Genomic DNA, 21,353 nt, shown 5'->3' with positions numbered 1-21,353 from the left:
ACCTCAATTTTATGTTTCGAGGGAATATGAAACTGTATTGAGAGAAGTAAAGATTTGTTTTTATTTGGCATTTCAGCTTCTACTGTGACTAGTAATGGATGCTTAGATGATTGCTGTATGTTTTCTTAGGTGATCCTGAGTGGTGCGGTGGTGGTCTGCCTATATTTGAAAACATACAGGATTTGTAATACTGATGTAGTTGGTGGGAGATGCTGTTACTGGGGGCAGGGGAAGAAAAGGTTTGATTGTTTCATAAAGAAAACAACCTGTAGGGGTGTTCTAAAGAAATCCAGTAAGGAAATGAGTTTTAAATTGACTAATCATTTGCTGTGAAAAATAATGAACTTTGTTTGCTGATATGATCAGATTGTCATGGTATAACAGTAATACCCAAAAACCAGAAGGTAAGGATTTTGTATGTGTCTTAGAGCATCATAAGGTTAATTAATAAGGCAGCATCATAGAGCTTAGGTAGCAGTGACCATTCACTGCCTAGAAATTGTTCAGTAGACCTTGTTCAAAACTGTACATGCCTTGATTTTAATTAATCCAGCTACTGATGTGTAATAATATCCAATACAAATACATAAATGTACATTGTGGTAGTTTCAACTGTATTTACCTGCCAAAACTATAAGTTGGTCAGGATGGGGTCATCTTATCTGTCATTTTCTGTTTTGTTAGACCCTTCTCTGTCTGAATACAATTTATTAAATTAAGTGCATTTGTTTTGCTACTTCCAGATATTGTGTAGAGATTGAGTTGGACTCTGTGTGTGACTGCTTATTATGCTGATCAGTCTAGACTCCTTGTAGACCTGTTTGTGTGTATTTACACTGTCCTTTGTAGTGAAATTGTATTGTTTTGTATAATGTCTTCTGTGATAAGATGCTGGTCTATGACTATAGCCCATATGGATATCTATAAAATGCATACAATGGCAAGCACTTACTATTAGACTGATAACTTACCTTGTTTTGTGATAGATTAGACACATCGAGGACCCTTTAGTGGGGAAGTAGGGCTTTAATAATGTACTTGGCTGGCAGTTTATGCAATATGTTAAGCCTCAAGATAAACTGAAGAAGCTTAACATTCTGTAATGTGAAATTTTGAGACTCCATCTCAAGCACAGCCAACATGTTTGTTACTTTACTCGCACAAGGAATGTCACAGTGTTGAGGTGAAGGGCTGAGAGTCAGGAAAAGGGAGTTTAGTTGTAGTTTTGCCATCCTGACTGCAGAATGCAATTGATTGTACTTTATCTCAACTAGAGAACTACCCACATCAGCTGAATTATGCATATGCTTCCATGTTTGTAGGCACATGCGCTTTGTGATAATTACTGCCATATACTATGTGTGGGAGTGTAATTGAGGATGTAGGACGTTGTGTATGAATTGGGAGGCTTAGGTTCAGTTGCTGGCTCTGTGATGCAAACTTGTTCGATAGGTGCTCAACGCTGCTTCAGAATTTGTTGTTTAAGCAAACCTATCCCATCTTAGTCCAAGACAAATTTAATTTTGAGACTTTAGTTTTCAGAAGTGATTCTGTGATTATTTTAAAATTATTTTTACTTTCTAGGTTATCCCATTTTTAATTCTATTTTACATGTATTACACAGTTTTATCTTCATATCAAGTGATACAGGTTTTAGTAGAGCAGGCAAGTTCTCCATCCTAAGCTTGTAGCAATGAACTACAAGATTAGCGTAATAAAAGTTTCAAATAAACTCTTAACAGACAGTTTGGGTCTGTTGAACTGAAAAGTGGACCTGATAAATTTCCATTGTCCTGGGCATTCTTTAAGTGGGAAAGTATTGTTGTGGCTTTGTTTCCGAGTTGATTAATTGTACTAATATTGACAGCTTTATTCTTGTGAACACGCAAGTATTTTGATTTTAATTTATGATGCACTCATTTGAGGCTAGATGAACTAAAATCACAGCTGCTCGGTGGTACTGGAAGGGAAGAATTCTGCCTTGTCTTCATTTACCAGGGCTCTCTACGCTGGTGCTTATCTGACCTCCTGGTAAGCTGCTTCAACTTGCAAAGTTGGCAGAAGAAGTTTTTTAATGGGTTTTCTGCCAAGTTTATTTAACTGATTTAACTGACATGAGGACTAGAACTGTGTGGCCGAGAAGGGAAGAAGTATGGGTGAATGTGTCCATTTCTGCAGCAGCAAGCCATTAAATCAGTTCAGTTGTACTGCCTGATGGCACCTTCAGAAAAGGTCATCTTCCTTTGGAGTTAGAGTACCTATATGAAAGAATATAAGCACAATCATTAATTTAGATCCAAAGAGTAATACCAACACCTTCTTTTCTACTACCAAAATTTTCCCATGTAGACTTCCACAAAAAGAAAATGTTTACTTTTTTTCCTCCCAATTTAATAATTCAGGGGGTTTTAATTGCAAATATAAAGCAAGTTTTTTTAGATTGCTTTTTAAATAGAAAAATTGATTTTTTTCTTGTTACATTGATCAAACAGATTTGTGTCTTAAAGTAATGTGAAGTTGACAGAACTGTTTTGGTATTGCTGGAAAGGGAATTGGAAAAGGTTAGAACTCTTACTTTGTATTAAAATGTACTTAAGTGAACTCTTCAGTCTAAGCAGACAGGGTTGCTGCTCATGTAACCTGGTTGATGATATCACCTTATGACATAGGGGTCAAAGTGTGCATCTCGGGAGATGATTTTTTGTAATTGGATGTTTCACTTCACCATTACTTGTATACAGAGCTTAGAAATGAGTGCTTATAGGGTAACTTTTTTTGTGGAGGAGTAGTAATTAAAATTTAAGAAAATCGGGCTTAGGTCAAACTGATACACTCTTTGGAGACAGCTGGCAAAAAAAATCTATGGCTGCTTTAAAAAAAAATTTGCACTTAACATTCATGAAAAATAAAATAAATTACGTATTCCCCTATTTTGCTGTCTCTGTTCTGGTTATTTCTAAATTTATTGCATTCTTTCCAATAGCATTTAGAACATCTGAGCCATACCATTGAATTTTGCTGAGCTTGCATGTTTCTGCTGATGACATTAGATGTGAAACTATGTTTTCCAGTTGTCATTAAAGGGTGCATATACCTTGTATTTGCTAATTATAATCCTTTGATAGCTGGGGCAGCTGTTTAGTCCTGCTAGAGAGGTAATAAACTGTATAGGATGCAAATAGAATGAGTAAGAGATTGCTACAGAATCCTTTTTTACTGTTTATCTTTCATGATAAGCCTCTATAATAATTGTACATACCTGCCTTATTTGAGAACATGCTTAAAAATCGCTCCCACAGGAAATTGTAGTCTTGCTATCTTATGTAGGAATATGATACAGCTCTGATTACTGTCTTCGGTTTCTGCAAATGAAAGACTTTTTGATGAAAAATAGGTGAAACTTCTTGTTGAAAATTTGCAAGCGTGAAGAAAATTCTTAAGATATTGATTGATGTCTGTTCTATTATAGGTAAATCACTAGCTTTTTAAAAATATTGTTGCTTTTAAATGTGAAACTGCTTTTGAAGCCTCCTGCTGGGGTGACAGTAGTGGTAGAGGAGAGGGAAATCCTTGTAGTTTGGAAGCATGTCCATTTCAAAGCCATCAGTGTTGTGGAAAAGCCTGCTCTTTAAGCATTTATTTTATAACACGCATAAATACTATTTTACTTCATGGGACAGTCTGTACAGTATTTGGTGGGTGTTTTTTTTATATATGGCTTTTTACATATGGGTAATTTGGTTGAGGGAGCCTCAGGAGTGAGTAAGGACAATGTAACATAACAGGTCTTTGCATCCTGTAGTGGATTCTCTTAGAGACCAGAATAGGTAAAATTCTTTCTTACCATTGATTAAAAATTGCATCAGGAAATTGTGCACATAGTTTAATGTTAAAAATTTTTTACAGGCCAGAGTTTGAAAACTATTACAATCATAGTATTTCTGTGAGAACCATTTCCTCTTTCGTTAATGACAGTAAGTTAATGCTAGCACTTCCATGCTTCCTTTCACATACTGAAATTGCCTAGTGTTCTCACTTTTCTGTGGCTAAGTATGTGTAATGTTAGGAAGGATTTTTTTTAACTATATGATATATATATGCATGAGATCTATTGGGAGTCTTGTATTTCTTTGCTGTGTAACTTCTGTGAATTAATGTTTACTCTAGGAAAATTAAAATGTAGTCAGCTGTCTAAACTGCCCAAATTTAAAGTTATTTTAGCCAGAACAACAACAACAACAAAAAAAGCCCCAAAACATTTGTGTGTATACTAATATCTAACTATTTTAATGTTTTTTTTTTCTTCTTTTTTATTTCAGTGTGCAACTATGTCGCACTCTTAGTGAAAACAAAAGCCATGATAATATGTGTTTCCGAGGTAAGTTGTGTGTTTTTTTGGTTGTTTTTAATTAAATTAAAAAAAGCCTGGAAACAGTTGATCATTGTACTTCTGAATGTATCTGCTTGGAACATTAATATATGGTGACCATTAATGTGTGCTAAAGGTGAATACTGCAGGTAGTAAGGTAATACAAACATCCACAAGTAGATTTGTCTTCAGAGGGGTCTGGGTGCAAGATTGCTTAGACAGTAGTAAGCTGTGGGGTAGTCCAGTATTTGGTCTGTGCTGTAGAAAATGGAATTCATTTTGCAAACAACATGCAGCTAGATTTTATTCTAAAAGTTAAATGTATGAACACTAATGTATGCAAGTGTGATTGTATACTGCAGAAAGTAATTTTTACAACTGTTTCCGAGTTCTAGACTTTTTTCTCCTTTGTTAGCGAAAGACAGTGCTGTCTTTAAGTTTTAAATTCTCACTTTAAGAAATCTTTGGTGTTTAAGGAAAAGTTAAATTTTTGTCTGCTTTGCAGAACCTCTTGGAAGAAAAGCTTCCATATTAGTAAGACCACAAATGTGCAATGCTGTTTACATGGTGTTTTGGGTTCTTGCTAAAATAGTCATAATGGGCAATTGTAATAGCAGAAAACTTAAATCACAACATTTCAATGTAAATTATATTATTAAGAAGATTCCCAAAGTTTTTGAAGAAAGGCCACCAGCTGTTCTCTGTTCTAGACAGAAGTTGACTATTTCTATACACTGGTTTCTTTTTCTTTCTCCTTGCTGTCAGGATCTAAAAGATCCCATGGGAATGACTAGACAGATATGCAGTGGCTATATTGGAGGAATTAATAGACAGTAGGAATAGTTGAAGTCCTTCTGGTGTTGGGAAAACCCCTGAAAATGTGTATGATCTGGAGTGAGGTACAGAGATGCTGACTGCTAAGAATTTGAGTCCACATGACCTGGATCCAGTTCTGAAAACTGCACTGACACTTGCATTTCTGCCTTTTAGTTCCAGAAAGACATTTATTGAAGTACAATGTACCAAAAGCTTAGGGAGATGGGTCAGATTTGGCAGTGTACCTGTGTAACATACCCCACAATGCGGGGAGCCGCTTGCAGAGGCATGTCTGAGGCTATGTGTATGGCTGGTTTGGGTTCATCGTAAAATTAATAAATTGGGTGCTGCACCAAACTGTTCTCTTGAATTGGCCTTCAAAGTAGTAGAGTAGAATCGATGTCTAAACCAATCCTGCTATATTCAAGTCTTTAGCAGTTAGTGTTCTTTGCCGAAAGCGCAGTGATACATTAAATTAACATGTCCATTTAAAAAAATAAAAAAAAAGAAAAGATGCTTTTAATGCAGCTACAGTGGTCTGCAGTCAGTAAGTTATTGAGTACTTGGTTTAAGTCATTAAGATCTGTAACTTGTATACCTATTGTGAATATTGTTTATTGAGCAAACCACATGGTACAAATGCAAGGTGAAAGCATGGTGTTTTATTGTTTTTTCATGCACAAAAAAGTATAGCGACATTGTGGACTATTCTTGTAAGGAATTGTTCTTATCATAGATGTTTTTGCAACCACCGTGCTTAACCTTGTAAGATTTTTGGGTTGTTTTTTTTTTTTTTTCAAACACAGCACCTTTGTTTAGTGCTTCAGCTTAATACGAGCTTTTGTAAAACAGCATTCTTCAGTTATGGGAAAATTTCCTTAGAAAAATAAAATTAAAACATCCTCATTAAGCATTTTTTCTCCAATGAAATTATACTTTCTCCTAGAGAAACGGTTTTTGAAAACATATCTGTGATGAGATACGATTAAGAAAAAGTACTAGAATGTTTTATATGTCTTATATTTTTTATATATATATACACACATGGTATTTATGTAAATTATAAGTTTAAGGTGTCTTGGTTAAACAACTGCCAAGACTCAAGTTATTATGTGCAGGACTGTAGTTTTTCATCCTGTTTTACTGTTACCCATAAACTGTAGGGAAAATCCATCACTTACTATCTGCTTGTGCGAAGTCTTAGATACTGATGCTCAAATTTAATCTATCAGCAGTAATAAAGTAATCCCCCTCATTGTTAAGAGAAGCGTATCCCCTTTACTTGCAGGGTGTTTGAAGTCTACAGCATTATTGTAAACATTGCTTTAAAAGTTAGACCAAGGATTATCTAATATGTTCCTTAATAATCTGTCTTTCAACAGATACCCAGCAGGCTTTGTACGAGCTTGCATACCACGTTGTCAGAGGAAACTTAAAGCATGATCAAGCTTCTAACGTTCTTGGTGATGTCATAGTAAGTATATATTTGTAATAATTGCATCCTTAATAAAATTTTAGTTTGTTATAAAAGTCTGAATGAAAATCAAGCAGGGTAATAGTCAACAGAATTTTTTTTCTCATGTCTAAAAAGTCATTCTTGTCCTTTTTCTTCATTTATATACACTTGTAATATATGTAGTTTGTCAGTGTTTTTTCTCCTTTTTGTGGTGAGGAGTATATATATTCATTTTAGCATAAATTCAAGATCAAATAGTTTTTTAAGGGCATATGAAGGCTGAAGTTTTTAATAAATGTTAAAAATAGATTGCACATGTTTATGCAGCATGTCTGTAATGCCACCTACTGTTTTTTATAACTTACATCTTTCTTACAGTGTAACAGTGTGCGTGTCTGCCATTTTAGTATTGACATGTCTAAGTACCATGACTGCCTTTAAAATAATCCATTAGACTTTGTTTGAAAAATTTTTTTTTTAAAATGCTTTGAATACAAATAGATTAAGTAGGGAAAAAGAGTATTTCCCTCTCAACTTTTAAGTTCCTTAAAAAAAATCTGAAAAAGACCACATTAAAAAGTTCTCTAAAAATTAGTCCTTGTTCTTAGTAAGTTCTTAGATTGCTGTTTTGATATGTATAGAACATAAAGAAAAAATACGTTTTGCAGTAATCTATTCTAGGATAACCTTTTTAGCTTTTTAAACTTCTGCATTGTGTTTGAGAGAAGTCAAGGCTGAAGTGCACCTTGCTTTTGGGAGGGCATGTGAAAATGTTTGATCTTTAGTTACTGTAGGAAATTGTCATTTGTTTGGTGCCTGAGAAAATATAGTTTACTGTACAGGCTGGTGCTGCTCTTCAGAGAAGGAGTTCCATTGTGCTAGAGAAATGGAGGTAGTAACCAGAGGGCTTTGTCCCTGGCCACTAGATACTTTTTAAAATTACATTAAAATGTTATGTTACTTCATTACATATCCATAATTAGTACAGCACTTTTGTTAGATACTAGTCAGTAATTGAGCCTCTTCACAATGAATTAACCTGAATTATTAATTATTATTAATATCACTAGGAATAATATGCATTATTAATTTGATTTTACTTTATGATGAAGTGTGTTTTATGTAATGGAATAAGAATTTTCTAAGTGTACATACTGGAATTTCTGTATCCACTAAGTGTGATCTTTTTCTTTTTAAGGAATTTCGGGAAGACATGCCTTCTATCCTAGCTGATGTATTCTGCATATTAGGTAAGCTGGGTTCCCTTCCTTTCAGCATTGTGAAAGATTTGGAGAAATAGGTGCTTTGCGCATTTGCTTGTTGACTTCAGGAAACTTCATTAAATCTGTAAAGCATGACTTCTCCTTACAAAATACGTGTCGATTTTTCCTCAGTGTATCTGTGTCTCAGTTGTTAACATCTTTTCATTCTGCTTTGTTGTGTTATACTTTCCAGAAGTTTACCAATTAAAGGCAGTGGAAATTGATCTGCCAAGAACAGTTAGAGGAGCTAGCTTGTAAGAATGTTGGATGTTAGCTAATGGAATCAGTGACTTAGTGTTGTTACCATTCTTACAAGTGTTTTGAATAAAAGTTGGCTTACTGGTAGGTATATCCGCTGTTCTCGGAGTGTGTTCTGTAAATATTTTTATCCGTACTGTCACTGCTAGTGAAATGGAGCTTGTACTAATTGTCCAGAAATCTAAAAGCAAATGGCATCATTTACTAAGTTACTATTTGCCAACTGAGCAGACTTTAAAGTTGTGTACTTCTTATTCTGGTAATAACTTCTGGATTTTTATGTTGTGATGTTGATCAAAGCTGTTTCTCCCATGCTTTTAGCATTTTAATCCTGTTACTTTTTTCCAGATCGTAGTTTTAACTGCTTGCAAGTTCTCTCTTGTTCTATGTCTCTGTGTTTTAAAGAAATTTCAGCAAATTCTTTTGACAGTCTGCTAATCACGGATCCTGGTTTGTTCCGTATACCGAAGGAGTGTGGTGTCTTCTGTGCTGTGGCTGCCTGTGCAGAGAGGCATCTAATTAAGTTTGCATATGCAACCTCAGTTCAGTTAACATTGAAATTATGAATTTTTACTTTGTTTTATTCATAATGTTTAATTCTGTGTACTTGTATCATCTTTTTGTAATAATTAGTTTTTGTAATGCAGTATTACACTGATACTCTTTTGTTTTTTAAGCTGGGTTAGAAAACTTAGAGTAGTTGCTTCTTGAACTACTTGAATAACTGGAACTAGTGTATGTCTGCTGCCTTTTTTCTTTTGCTCCTTCCCTTCAAATTAGTGTAGCCAAATTCTGTGCCTCCAGTAGTAGCAGAGAAAAATAGTATGCCTAAGGAGCTAAGCTTCAAACTCTGTGAGTTTGAAGACTCCTCCACATTCCCTGGACTAACTTTTTTTCCTGCAAATTCTTCTTTGGCCAAGAGGCTTGGCTGTTAGGGTGCAGACTGATCAGGCAAGTCTGTTGCCTCCACTGCCACCCTGGTAATTCATTGGTTTTTAGTCTGTTTGGGGGCTTCTTTCTCAGATCTTAATTGTTGATATTTTCTCTATGGGCCTAGTTTTTCTGTGGGTATGTGTGTGAGTTTTGGGGTGGTGGTTTTTTTTTTTTTAAATGTCTGCCTTGCATTCTTTTACTGAGTTTTCCACTCCTTTTGCAGCTCCTTGCTTCCTGCAATGATGTGCTTTTTTAAACTACTTTAAACAAGTGTGCTTCCTTGGCCATTGTTTTATGGCCCGTCTTTCCACTGGAGTGAATTTATGAATTGCATTCAGTAGTTGACAATGCAAAAGAAAAGAATGGAAGTACAGAGCCATAGCTAGTAAAAGACTGCAGACCAGGCAGTATATGGTAGTTACTCTGAAGATGCAGGGAAAGAGACTAGAACATGACATTAAGGCTGGGATCATGTAGTTCTTCTCAGTGATTCGTATTTCTTTTCTGTCGTGCTTATTATTGATTCCTAATGCTTGCCATAAACCTTATTGCAACAAGAGAGAAGAGCAAGAAAAATTATTATGGCATTGCTCTGGTTTCTGTTTTACCTTTTCATGACACTTGTGGATGTGTGAGAATTGTCATCAAAATACTATGTGGACCTCAAGGTGGCTGAGTAGCTGGAAAGTGGCAAGAAGCTAGCATGTTATAAACAAGCTGCTTTGCATTGTGTTATCATTAGCATTTATTGAAATAGTTGTAAAAATAAGAAACTCTTAGAAATTCCACAAGTAATGATTTCTTTTTTTTCCTTTTTTTTCCCACTGTCTTTTCTACTAGATATTGAAACAAGCTGTTTAGAAGAAAAAAGTAAGAGGGATCATTTTACCCAACTGGTATTAGCCTGTCTGGTAAGTTGCACTTGAAGTCTTTTGGTAAAAGTATATGCCAAAATCTGACAAGAAAGATCAGTTCTGAAGCTAGCTTTGTGGGGTTTTTTTGTTGGGTTTTTTTGGCTTGGTTTTTTTTAGGAAAATACTATTTAAATGTTTTAACAAATTAATAAATAATTTAAAAATGCACCTTCAAAGCGTTACGGTAGAGTAATATAGTATGGTTGTCCGTTGAATTCTTTAAAGAGTTCTGAGAGAACTTAAGTTTTTCCCCTGTCAGTTCAACAGAAATCTTGCTTCTGAAGTGTGTTTTGAGTTGGACTTCTTTATGCAACCTCCTCTGTCTTTAGAAGTGTCATTCCTAACCACATGGAATAAGCTTGATTTGTAGGAAAATTCAGCATATGAAAGTAAGGCTTTTCTCCCAGAATACAAGAAAGAATGAGTTTAAGCTTTGTAAATACGCCATTCTTGGTAATAATATCCCTAGATGCTGTGTTTGTACCAGCAATTGGGCTCTAGGGCTTGTGTCTTCAAGGTGCTTTTGTATATAAAATATACGACTGTAAAATACCAATTGCAGTGAAGTAGTTTCTCAGTTTTGTCCACGTCTGTGTTTGGGGCAGAATACATTTAGTATCATGGTATATCATCATATTTGAACTTTTTTTTTGTAGTCAGAACAAATATGTAGCCTAAAGTAATAATCACAATATTTCTAGGTCGTTCTAATTGACAAATTTGATGTATGTTTTTGGTGTTTTTTAGTATCTTGTATCTGACACTGTCCTAAAGGAGCGTTTAGATCCAGAGACACTGGAGTCGTTAGGACTTATCAAGCAGTCTCAACAGTTCAATCAGAAATCTGTTAAAATAAAGACAAAACTATTGTAAGTTTTGGGGTAAGAGTTCTTTGGGGAGTGGGTGGGGAGGGGCAATGGTAATTAGTCCGGTAACAATATTTTCTAACAATGTGTAGTGTTTCTTTTCAAAAAATACTCAATTTTCTTTAGGAAATGTGTTTTGTTGCACTTTAACTTGTCATTGACAAAAGAACTTTGTTAAGCCTCTTGGTTTTCAAACTCTTGAGAAATGTAAAATCTTTTTTAATGTCATCTATTGCTATGGCTTTTGCTACAGTGATTCCATATGTGCAGATTAAATAATTAAGATTTAATTTTATTTGTAAGAAATGTGAATTTTCAAAGCATAAGAAAATTAATTATTGCTGTTGCATTAGTTAAGCATAGGCATTTGTTTTCATAACTAAGAAAATGTAGTTATGTTAGTTTTGGCAACACAGGATATATTTTTGTGGTGTATGTTTGTTTTTTGTCTCTGCATCCAATGTTTCAGTCTCAAAGAACACCACTTGAAACTAGAATAGGTCCTTAAGCACAGACTGTTACAGAGCAGTTCTCCAGCGTGGTGTGTAAGAACAAGCTTTACTGTTAAGTAGAAGCATAATCTTGCTTTTAAATGGTCTGTATTTGAAATAATAGAAGACCTGGATTTGTCTGGAGAATGCTCACTACCTTGCAGGTATTCATTGTACTGCATTCCAAAAGTTTTGCAATAGTTCAGGTAAATTAAAGGTTCTTCAAAATGTGTTCAAAATTAGCATTTTGTATAATAAATTTAATATTATAATAAATAAACTTCACTGTGGACATGTGTTATACAATAGTGTTTAATTTCTGTTTATTTGCAGTTATAAGCAACAGAAGTTTAATTTGTTAAGAGAGGAGAATGAAGGATATGCAAAGCTCATTGCAGAACTGGGGCAAGACTTATCTGGAAATATCACTAGTGATTTAATCCTTGAAAATATCAAATCTTTAATAGGTAAGGAATTTCTTGAAGGAATATGGGCACTGGTTTTCCTACATGGTTTTAGGACTACAGAGAGTGTCTCTAGACTACCGTTTGAGATAATCTGTGGATCAAATAATACGTCATGCAGGCGTGTAGTGTGATAGTAACATGTATTGGTAGATCACCTTGGATAGAATTATGACATTCGGAAGTTCTTGTTTCTGTGGCAAAATTAATTTTGGGAATGTTGTGAAGTTAAACTTAGTTTAGATACTGAATTTATGGTATGGCCTCAAATATGCATGCTGTGATTTTAATTCACTTCAGCATTATTTTTTGAGGATGCCTTTGTCGTCTCTTAGCAGGCAGATTGGAGTATAACAAAGTAATGCTCTTTGGTATTTTAAGGTACTCAATTCATGAACATTCTTTTAGTCTTAAAGAAGTTGAACAAGTGATTCCTTATGAAGAGAAACGAGAAGTAGTAAATGTTCTTCCTTTATTTCTGTTTGTGATTTGACCATATTTCTAAGTTGAGTCTTGGTGGGAGTGTCACAATTGAAGTGCAAAATACATTAAGAACAGGAAATATCTGTAATTCCCCATGTTTTACACTTCCTTTTTGAATAAAGAGTTTTGTACAATATATTGATGTTTAGACCAATGCCTGTTTCATATGGTGCCAGTGCAGTAATGGTCAAAAGGTTAATTTTTCATCTGTTACAGAATTTTCCCTGAGACTGTCAAATCCCTGTAATACTACTACTTGTTTTGGAAGAGAGCTAGAGAAGAGGATGTTTTTTGCTAGTTACTAGTAAAAAATGCAGACTCAGTTTGAGGAATTTTATAACAAAACATTTTTTTGTCTTCTGGAATTTTAGGAATTGCAAATAGACTTCCTATAAATTGTCAATTCATTTAAATTACTGACTTGCAGTAGGTCCTGGTGTAGTGGAAATGGGAAGGAAGGACTGCTGCAGTTATGTATCTGCATAGTGGGTGTGCTTGCATAAAACTTCTCACGGCACAATGAAGAAAATAGCCTAGATATGGATTCTTTTGATATAACTCATATTTCTGTCTCAAGCATGTCTCATGCAGTTTTGGTGGAAAAGTTTACATAGTAAAATACAGGTATGATTACAACATTGCCTTAAGCTGATCTATATCCTTGCTCTTGCTCCCCTCAAAATAAAGAAACCGTTCTCCCTAATGATGATAATACGGAATTGACAGGACAGTAAAACCAGGTGGATCAGGGTCTAGCTCAAACCAGAACAATTTCTGGGGTGTAAAATAATTTCTAGCTGGCTTATTTGTGTGACTGCCTCAGTATGTGTGCCAGCGTAAGAGGGGAGGAAGTAGCCCATGCCTTTTGCTGGCACTGTGGTATTAGCGAGGTTGAGTTTTTACTTATTAGATGATTGCCTTAAGGTGGTAATTTTTAGTTTTTCTGTAATGTGTATTGGAAGTCTCATTTGGTATCTTTGCCTAGTTCAATATTCAACATAAGTCAAAATGATTGATGCTGTATTTACAGATGATCCAGACGATTTTGCTGTAGATAAATCCAGGCTCAATTTTAACTGAGAAGATTTCACTTGAAAAACTGATGCATTTGTGTGGTTTAGTAACAGAATGAAGATGAAAAGTTGCAATGTTAAGCTTTTCTACTCTGTTCTTCTCCACTAGGATGTTTTAACCTTGATCCCAACAGAGTTTTGGATATTATCCTAGAAGTCTATGAGTGCAGGCCTGAGTATGATGACTTCTTTGTACCACTGATAGAGTCTTACATGTACATGTGTGAACCTCAAACTCTATGCCATATCCTTGGTTTCAAATTCAAATTTTATCAGGTAATGTATTTCCATTCTTAATTTTTGTTTTTTGGTGGTTGGTTGCCCTCACTGTTGAACTGCAGTCAGTGATAACAGATTTTTGCTGCAGATTTTTTTTTCCCATAGAAATTAATTTTGCAGTTCTAAAATTCCAGTATTAAAAGTGGCAATTTCATTATTTGAGTGGAAGTCTCTAATGTGTATTAGAGGAGAATGCTTAGCATTCTCCAAGACAGATGAAAACAATCTTGATACTTCCCCTTTGAAATTGTTTTGTTTTTTATATGTAGGAATTGCATACAAGCACTGTAAGATGTGAAGATAATCGAATGTTTTTGTTTCTGAAAATTCTGACTGTGTATTGCAGTTAAGTCCAGTGGCTTTGGAGTAATGGTTAAATAACATGATAATGAGGAGAACTGTGGGTTAATATGTTTCATCTGAACTTTGAGTAGTTTCTTTTCTGTTTCATGACATTCTGCAGTGGTCTGTTCGCTTTTTTTCTTAAATTTGCAATCTTACCCTTTTTAGGATCCAAGTGGTGAGACACCTTCCTCCTTATACAGAGTTGCCGCTGTCCTTTTGCAACATAATCTCATCGATTTGGAAGATCTTTATGTTCATGTAAGTGACAGTGCTACTCTGTCAAATGCCAAAACTAAGAAAACTTAAAAAAGAAAGTCAGATATTTTTACCCTATTCCTAAAGCTTCAGATTGAGGACCTACTTCAGATTGAGACCCCACCTGCAGTGCTCCATCCAGCTCTGGAGCCCTCAGCACAGGAAAGAATGGACCTGTTGGTGTGGATCCAGAGGAGGGCCACCAAAATGATCAGGGGGATGGAACACTGCTCCTGTGAGGACAGGCTGAGAGAGTTGGGATTGTTCAGCCTGGAGAAGAGGCGGCTCTGGGGAGACGTTATTGCAGCCTTCCAGTACTTAAAGAGGTCTTATAAGAAAGATGGGGACAGACTTCTAGCAGGGCCTGTTGCGATAGGACAAAGGGTAAATTTCGACTAGATAGAAGGAAGAAGGAAGAAATTTTTGACAATGAGGATGGTGAAACAGTGGCCCAGGTTGCCCAGAGAGGTGGTAGATGCCCCATCCCTGGGAACGTTCAAGATCAGGTTAGATGGAGCAGTGAGCAACCTCCTCTAGTTGAAGATGTCCCTGCTCATTGCAGATGGTTGGACTAGATGACCTTTAAAGGTCCCTTCTATCCCAAGCTATTCAGTGATTCTATGTACATGTTCAGTGTTTTTTAAAATTTACAGCACTTTGTAGTGCCACATACTCAAATAAACACATGCTGAAATATGAATGGTGATGCACTTTCTTTGAATTACCTCCGTAGCATCTTCCATGTTATTTACCTCCTGCCTGAATAGGACGTGGGAGGTAAATGCCTGAGTATGCTTTAAATGTTCAAGTAACCTTTCTTAAGAACTAGACACTTTGAGTATTTTGCTTTATAAGATCAATTTTTGGAAAAACTGGTAGGACAATTAGCTCCTAACAGACTTTGTTTAGTTTAATAGTAGGCTTTTTTTTCAACTCGTGAATAGGCCTGTCATTCAGTCTACAAGAATTCTGACAATTTGTTAGGTTGAAGGAGGAAAATGGAGTTACATGTTCAGATTTAATCAGAGACACTTATCCTTTCCAGTCTGACAGTCATATCAACTAACCAACATACCAGTTTGGCAGATGGTAAACACAATGTTAGTTATCAAAATAATTTTACATTATACACCAATTTTTAATTTCAGGATACCCATAGATATTTTAAGACTCTTAACTCTTCCACTGAAATCAAGGAAATGAGCTCTAGTTACAGCTATGGAAATTTTGCAATGTAGTCCTGCCATTAGTTTGTATGGCAGTTAATAGCATTAGTCACAATCGGACTTGCTAATAACTGTCTCTGGCTTCATAGGAGTATTTTGGCTAAAAATATGTTGGCTGGAGCGAGAGTAGGCGTGCATGTCTCAGATAATTGGTGTGGAGGGAGGGATGCATGATAATAATGCTAGTTTGTGAAGGAATGTTTGTAAGCTTACAAAACAAATGCTCAGACTTGGAGTTACAGTGGCCTGTGCAATCTTGGCTCAGACCTGTGTAGGTATGGGCATGTTTTCTGACAGTCTTACAGCTAGAATGGTCCCTGCATTCATTTATACTGTTTATCTTCATCGTGTTGATTCTCAGTCTCATTTTTAATCTACTTTAATTCCAGAATTTCTCTGCCAGTCTCTGTCTGTCTTTGCATGTTTGGAATGGCACTTTTTTCCCTCTTTTAAGTTCAGGCTTAATTTAACTTGCTATGGGAGTTTCAAGAAAATAATTAGTGTGTAGGTGTTGAGTCTGAAGTGGTATATATTGTGTGGCTCCTTACAATAGCAGCTGTCAGGATTATCGTTTATATCAAGAATGTTATCCCCCTTCTGCCATCCCTTCCCTATCCAAGCCTGTAAGAACAGTTTGCTATTTCTGTATATATACACGCAGCCATGTATAATATGTATGGTATGCAGAAGATAGGATTTACCCCTTGAAATTTCACACTAGGTATTTCTCGGTGAATCCGAGTAGGTTACTTGTGTTTTCACATGAGAAAAGTGTATTTCTTTAAACCTTTTACTTTTCCAAGTGGGATTCTTTCTTTCCAAAAGTTTTATGAAATTGAGGAATTCTACTACCTTTTCTCTGAACAAGGTGATGCTTAGTCTTTTCTTCCTCTACTGCAGTTTGGGAGGAGAAAAAACAGTAGAAATCTTCCCTTGTTAAAAACAATAGAAGAAAGATTACTGTATCAGAGGGGTCATGACTCCATAGTAAGATTTGATTACTTATTTGCAGTTTAAGCACAATTTTAGGAATCAAATTGAAACTTGTCAGAAAGAGAGCTTTTCTGCTGTCTTACAATTTGACCTTTTAATTTCTGAGTGTAGGGTTATCTTCCTCACCCTGGTTGTTCTCAACATACAAGACTATGCTGAGGTTTTATCATATTAGTTCTATCTCAGTGTAACATGGTTTTTAAGAAACAGATGTTACATATGTTTAAACCACACTCCTGATAGATAGGAAATTTGGTAAGCTTGAAATGGTATTCCTTTAAAATAAAGTGTAATCAAAGTGTGTGTCTAAGTAGGTTACCTGGTTTTCCTTGGTGATGAATTTTTTTTCCTTTAGATGAGCAAGTGAAAATTTATGCTTTTGAATATTCACGTTGTTTTAAGGCACTGAATTTTGTAAATGTTACCATCAACTATGTGTGTCATTGTCACCGTATAGCTACAGCTGAATGGTAAATTGGAGAGGAAAAGGGAGCTTATATCACTAATGGTTGTGAGGAAGTAGAACAATATTATATTTCTCATGAGTCCTTGATTTCAGAATAGCCTGTTAATAGTGTACATACTTGTTGGGGTGATGGTGGCAAGGAAAATAATCTCCCAGGGAGTAAGTTTATCTGATTAGTAACAAGGAAGGACAAACTTCTGCTTCGAGCTCAAGTGATTAAAAGTACCAGTAGGTCACTTTAATTTTCAGATATAATGTTTGTTCTGTTTTTTTTTTTTTAGCTTCTTCCAGGGGATAATGCCATCATTGAGGAACACAAACGAGAGATAGTGGAGGCCAAGCAAATTGTTAGAAAACTTACGATGGTTGTCTTATCCTCTGAAAAGACTGAGGAAAAGGAGAAGGAAAAAGAAAAAGAAGAGGAGAAAACAGAAAAGGTGTGTGTGTGTGAATAGTTTCCTTACCAAGAAAATTATTTTAAATTATATTCAACTAAACAAAATACTTATAAAAACATTTTTATATTTATTTGAAACATAGACAGGTACCTAGTTCTTGGAAGGCTTGTGTCTGTCCTCTGATTGAACTTCCATTATATTGCATGTGCAAAAATGCATGGTTTGGGGTTTGTTCTGGATTACTGTAGGTTTAATGTTATTGGTTCAATGGCTAATAAATTTCTTTTCTCCCTTTTTGTTGTATCAACTCCACTAAGTATGTACCAGCATTCATATACTTCGCAATTTGTGTTTTTGTAGGACCTGTGATAGTATAATCCTAGTTGATGTCTTAAAAATAAGGATATTAGTAAGAGTCTATTCCTTATTTCTCTCAATCAAGAATTGGGATGTAAAGAATTGCCAGACGTATGAATGCTGGTATAATTATCCTGCATTGTAGAAAAAGGTTTTAACTGACACTTTTAATTGTAACTGTCCACTGTGCTTTCCATTAGATCTGTATCTTTGTATGTATAAGTGTATACTCTTTATTTAAGGTGCTGCTACATCATGTATTGTTCGTGTTGCCCTAGGTCTAATTTGTTTCAGTGTGTCCAACCTTACTTGAAAAAGAAAATTATTTAATCTTTTAGCAGCTTTTCTGTTGTCATTGCATTTGAGTGTCTGAGTACTGCTGAAACATCTCATTTAAAACAAAAAAAGCAAAGTAAAAGCTTGATATTTGCGTTTTATAAGTGGCGTATTGGAGAGAGGGAAGGGGTCCATCAGTCTTGATAGCTTCTGTTCTTGATTTTCTGTATCCTCCTGGCTTCATTGTATCAATCTGTTTTGTATACTTATTCCTATTTGTTCTACCCCACCTTGATAATGTACATCTCTGACCTCCCTTCCTCCTTCCATTTTTCTTGCCTAGCTTGAAAAAATCTAATTTCATTTTCTTCCCTCAGGCAGCTGATACAGTTGCTACTCTCTGGCTCTCAACTGCAGCCACATCTGCTGCTTAAACTTACTCTTTTCACTAGCTTTATGTTTCTGACCTCCTTTCTGCTCATTATTTTAATATCCCTTCTGATTATACCACATTGTTTTACTCCACCTTCTCTACAGTCAGATGAGGCTACCTGGTATTCTCTGAAGTGGGCATGGAGCCCTGTTCTGATGGAAAACTAAACTCTTGATGGGATGTGGGGAGTGTATGTATTATTGCAAGTAATGTCAGAAGAATCAAGACAGTTTGTATGGCTAAGCTTTAGAATTAAGAACTAGGGAATTCTAAGTTCTAAGAAACTGCGACATTTTTCTGAAGGATTACAGTGACAAAGTCTGAGCCTGTGTGATGGGAACATAGAGAGCTGTACTGAACAAAAACGGTTGCTGTGACTCTTTGCATACTGTTACGCAATGCATGCTGCTTCTTGAAAAGCTTGTTTCTGTGTTAGTCTTTTTGTATGTGATTAGCTGTGCAATTCGTAGCAATTAGTAGAGTAAGTACATGTGACAGCTGTTTCCAGTTTAAATTTGAATACTTTGTGTGCAGTATGCAGTTTTAATGCACAGGTTTTGATACAATTTCATTATTACCCAAGTTCAACATGAATATTAAACAGATCTATGTGTTTTCTTCTGAAACTTTCCTCTGCATGTTACTCTGTAGTAGACTGTTCTCTATTTCCAAAACCATAAGAAAAATAGTTGCCAGTGTAATAAAGAAGTTTTAAAAGGAAAAAAAAAAAAGATTTAAAAATCAATGCAAACTATAGAACCACAGAAGCGTCTGCCTTGTAAGTCACTTCTGTTCTTATCAGTCTGTCTTGTGTGTTTGCATGATTTAAATAAAACATTTTTTTGCCTTAAAATGCTTAAACGTTTTGTCCTAGACTTTTAATCTTTCCTCCCATGGCATGAACATCATCTTAGGCTTGTAGTTGCATACAGCTAGTTTGCAGTCACTGTTCCTTACTGTTAGTCGTTCACTAATAAACTTTTACCTTGGGTACCAGGGAAAACCAACTTATAACAATAAAAAATATTAATACCATGCCCATGAAAAAATGCTTCAAGGCATGATCTTAATTGTAAACTCCTATTTCCTCTTATGTCTATATTGCAAAATGGGATATTTGGAAAACTTTCTGTAGACTTGCACATAAAATTAGGCTCTCTTAGAGCAGATGCTAATTTGAAATTCATGATACAGGCAAACTAAGAGACAGGTGAATGTTTTGGGTTCAGTTTGGTGGTGTTGGTTTGTGGGTTTGTTTTGATTTTTATTAAAAAAAAAAAAAAGATTTTGCAAGAGAAATTAGTGCTTTAAATCCAGAGCAACACACAATGCAAAGGATTCTTAAATGCTTGCATTGTTCTTAAAATGTCATGTAAAGAAATAAGCTGCAATAGATTGTGACATTTTGAGAAGTACATGGTCAGATGTACATCAGACAACTCCATAAACTTCTGTTTTGAACTTTTATTTTTAAGTTTTTTCTTTAATCCAGATGTTAGAATCTGTGTGGACTGGTTTATTACTGCTTTTGAAGCATGCTTATTGTCTAAATGTCTAGCTGAATTTTATTTTACATATTTTTTTATTACGTAGTTGAAATACTATTTTTTTCACTCTAGCTGTGGATGACAGCTGCGTACTGCGTAAGGAGAAATATGAAGAAGACTAAGAATATACTTTTTCATTAATTGTTTGTTATCTTGCAGCCTCCTGATAATCAAAAGCTTGGTTTATTGGAAGCGTTATTAAAAATTGGTGATTGGCAGCATGCACAAAGTATTATGGATCAGATGCCACCGTTTTATGCGACTTCACACAAGCCTATTGCAATTGCCCTTTGCCAGCTTGTACATGTGACAATCGAACCTCTGTACCGCAGGTAAGGAGAAAAATAGAATTCTGTGGCCACATAGGGGAAAACTACTGTTTATTTTTAAACATGAATTCACTAATAAGCCTAACTGTATTGATAAGTTTCTAAAGTTCTTCACTTGCGTTTAATGTGAAATGCTGCACATCTTATTTTTCAGAGTTGGTGTACCTAAAGGAGCTAAAGGGTCACCAATTTCTTCTTTGCCAAACAAGAGAGCACCCAAACAAGCAGACAGCTTTGAGGACTTGAGAAAGGAAGTGTTCAACATGCTTTGTTACCTTGGTCCCCATCTCTCCCATGATCCCATTTTATTTGCAAAAGTGGTGCGTCTTGGAAAAGCATTTATGAAAGAGGTTGGTATGACAGAACAGCTTGCCAAAACTTGAAAAATACCAATTCCTCTGATGTAAAAAAATGCTCAATTTTTACTAATAATGTATATATTCAGATACTGAAACGCAGGAAATTGCTTTGACTAAGGATAAATTTGTAGAATCTTAAAAATAAGATAATTCTTAATCGTTTTTATGATCAATAAACATAACAAAAGTTTTTATGAACAACTTGAGGCACTTTAGGTTTATAACCAGGAATATTTAGTGATAACTAATCTCTCATCATGGTCTTCCTGTTTTAAAACATCATCTGCGTTACGGATATTTTTAAAAAACGGACATATCATACTAGTTGCATGGAAGTTTTTACATTATTAGAGTGACAGGGTAGACAATGGGTTACAATAACCTAATACATGTCCAGTGCTTAAAATAGGTACTTTCTATTCCACTTGTTAGGTTACTTGGGAAGTAGGGCACGTTGCAACTTTTTAATTAGTGGGGGGTCCCCCTGTTCTGCCAGTTAAAATGCTGCTATTCTTGATTCTTTTTTCTTTATGGTTATGTACAGTAGAATGGAGATCACTTCTTTATAGGAATCTCGTGCAATTTTATTGTAAATATATGAATATAATAGTTTCATGTGTTTCTGACAAGAATGAGCAACATTTTAGCTATTTGCTCTAGGTTGGAACTATGAAGAAATTCGTCAGTGACAGAGTGGTTAAGGTA

At 35.3% G+C, this 21,353-nt stretch overlaps 1 protein-coding gene across 1 annotated transcript in view; it reads left to right on the top strand.

Moving 5' to 3' along the window:
* The first annotated feature begins 358 nt into the window (after nucleotides 1-358).
* Nucleotides 359-21,353, top strand: part of THOC2 (THO complex 2) — a 51,454-nt gene continuing 30,459 nt past the window's right edge. Inside the window, exons 1-13 of the mRNA XM_010284974.1 lie at nucleotides 359-404; nucleotides 3,907-3,943; nucleotides 4,320-4,378; nucleotides 6,568-6,659; nucleotides 7,840-7,891; nucleotides 9,935-10,005; nucleotides 10,756-10,877; nucleotides 11,699-11,832; nucleotides 13,495-13,661; nucleotides 14,175-14,267; nucleotides 17,231-17,386; nucleotides 20,120-20,292; nucleotides 20,444-20,639. Coding sequence (XP_010283276.1) covers nucleotides 359-404; nucleotides 3,907-3,943; nucleotides 4,320-4,378; nucleotides 6,568-6,659; nucleotides 7,840-7,891; nucleotides 9,935-10,005; nucleotides 10,756-10,877; nucleotides 11,699-11,832; nucleotides 13,495-13,661; nucleotides 14,175-14,267; nucleotides 17,231-17,386; nucleotides 20,120-20,292; nucleotides 20,444-20,639 — 1,398 coding nt within the window. The remainder of the gene's footprint in view (nucleotides 405-3,906; nucleotides 3,944-4,319; nucleotides 4,379-6,567; nucleotides 6,660-7,839; nucleotides 7,892-9,934; nucleotides 10,006-10,755; nucleotides 10,878-11,698; nucleotides 11,833-13,494; nucleotides 13,662-14,174; nucleotides 14,268-17,230; nucleotides 17,387-20,119; nucleotides 20,293-20,443; nucleotides 20,640-21,353) is intronic.

Source organism: Phaethon lepturus, unplaced genomic scaffold, assembly GCF_000687285.1.
Source record: "Phaethon lepturus isolate BGI_N335 unplaced genomic scaffold, ASM68728v1 scaffold17354, whole genome shotgun sequence".
Taxonomy (NCBI): domain Eukaryota; kingdom Metazoa; phylum Chordata; class Aves; order Phaethontiformes; family Phaethontidae; genus Phaethon; species Phaethon lepturus.
Note: the sequence above shows the minus strand (reverse complement) of the source record. Positions and strands in the feature narration are given on the sequence as shown.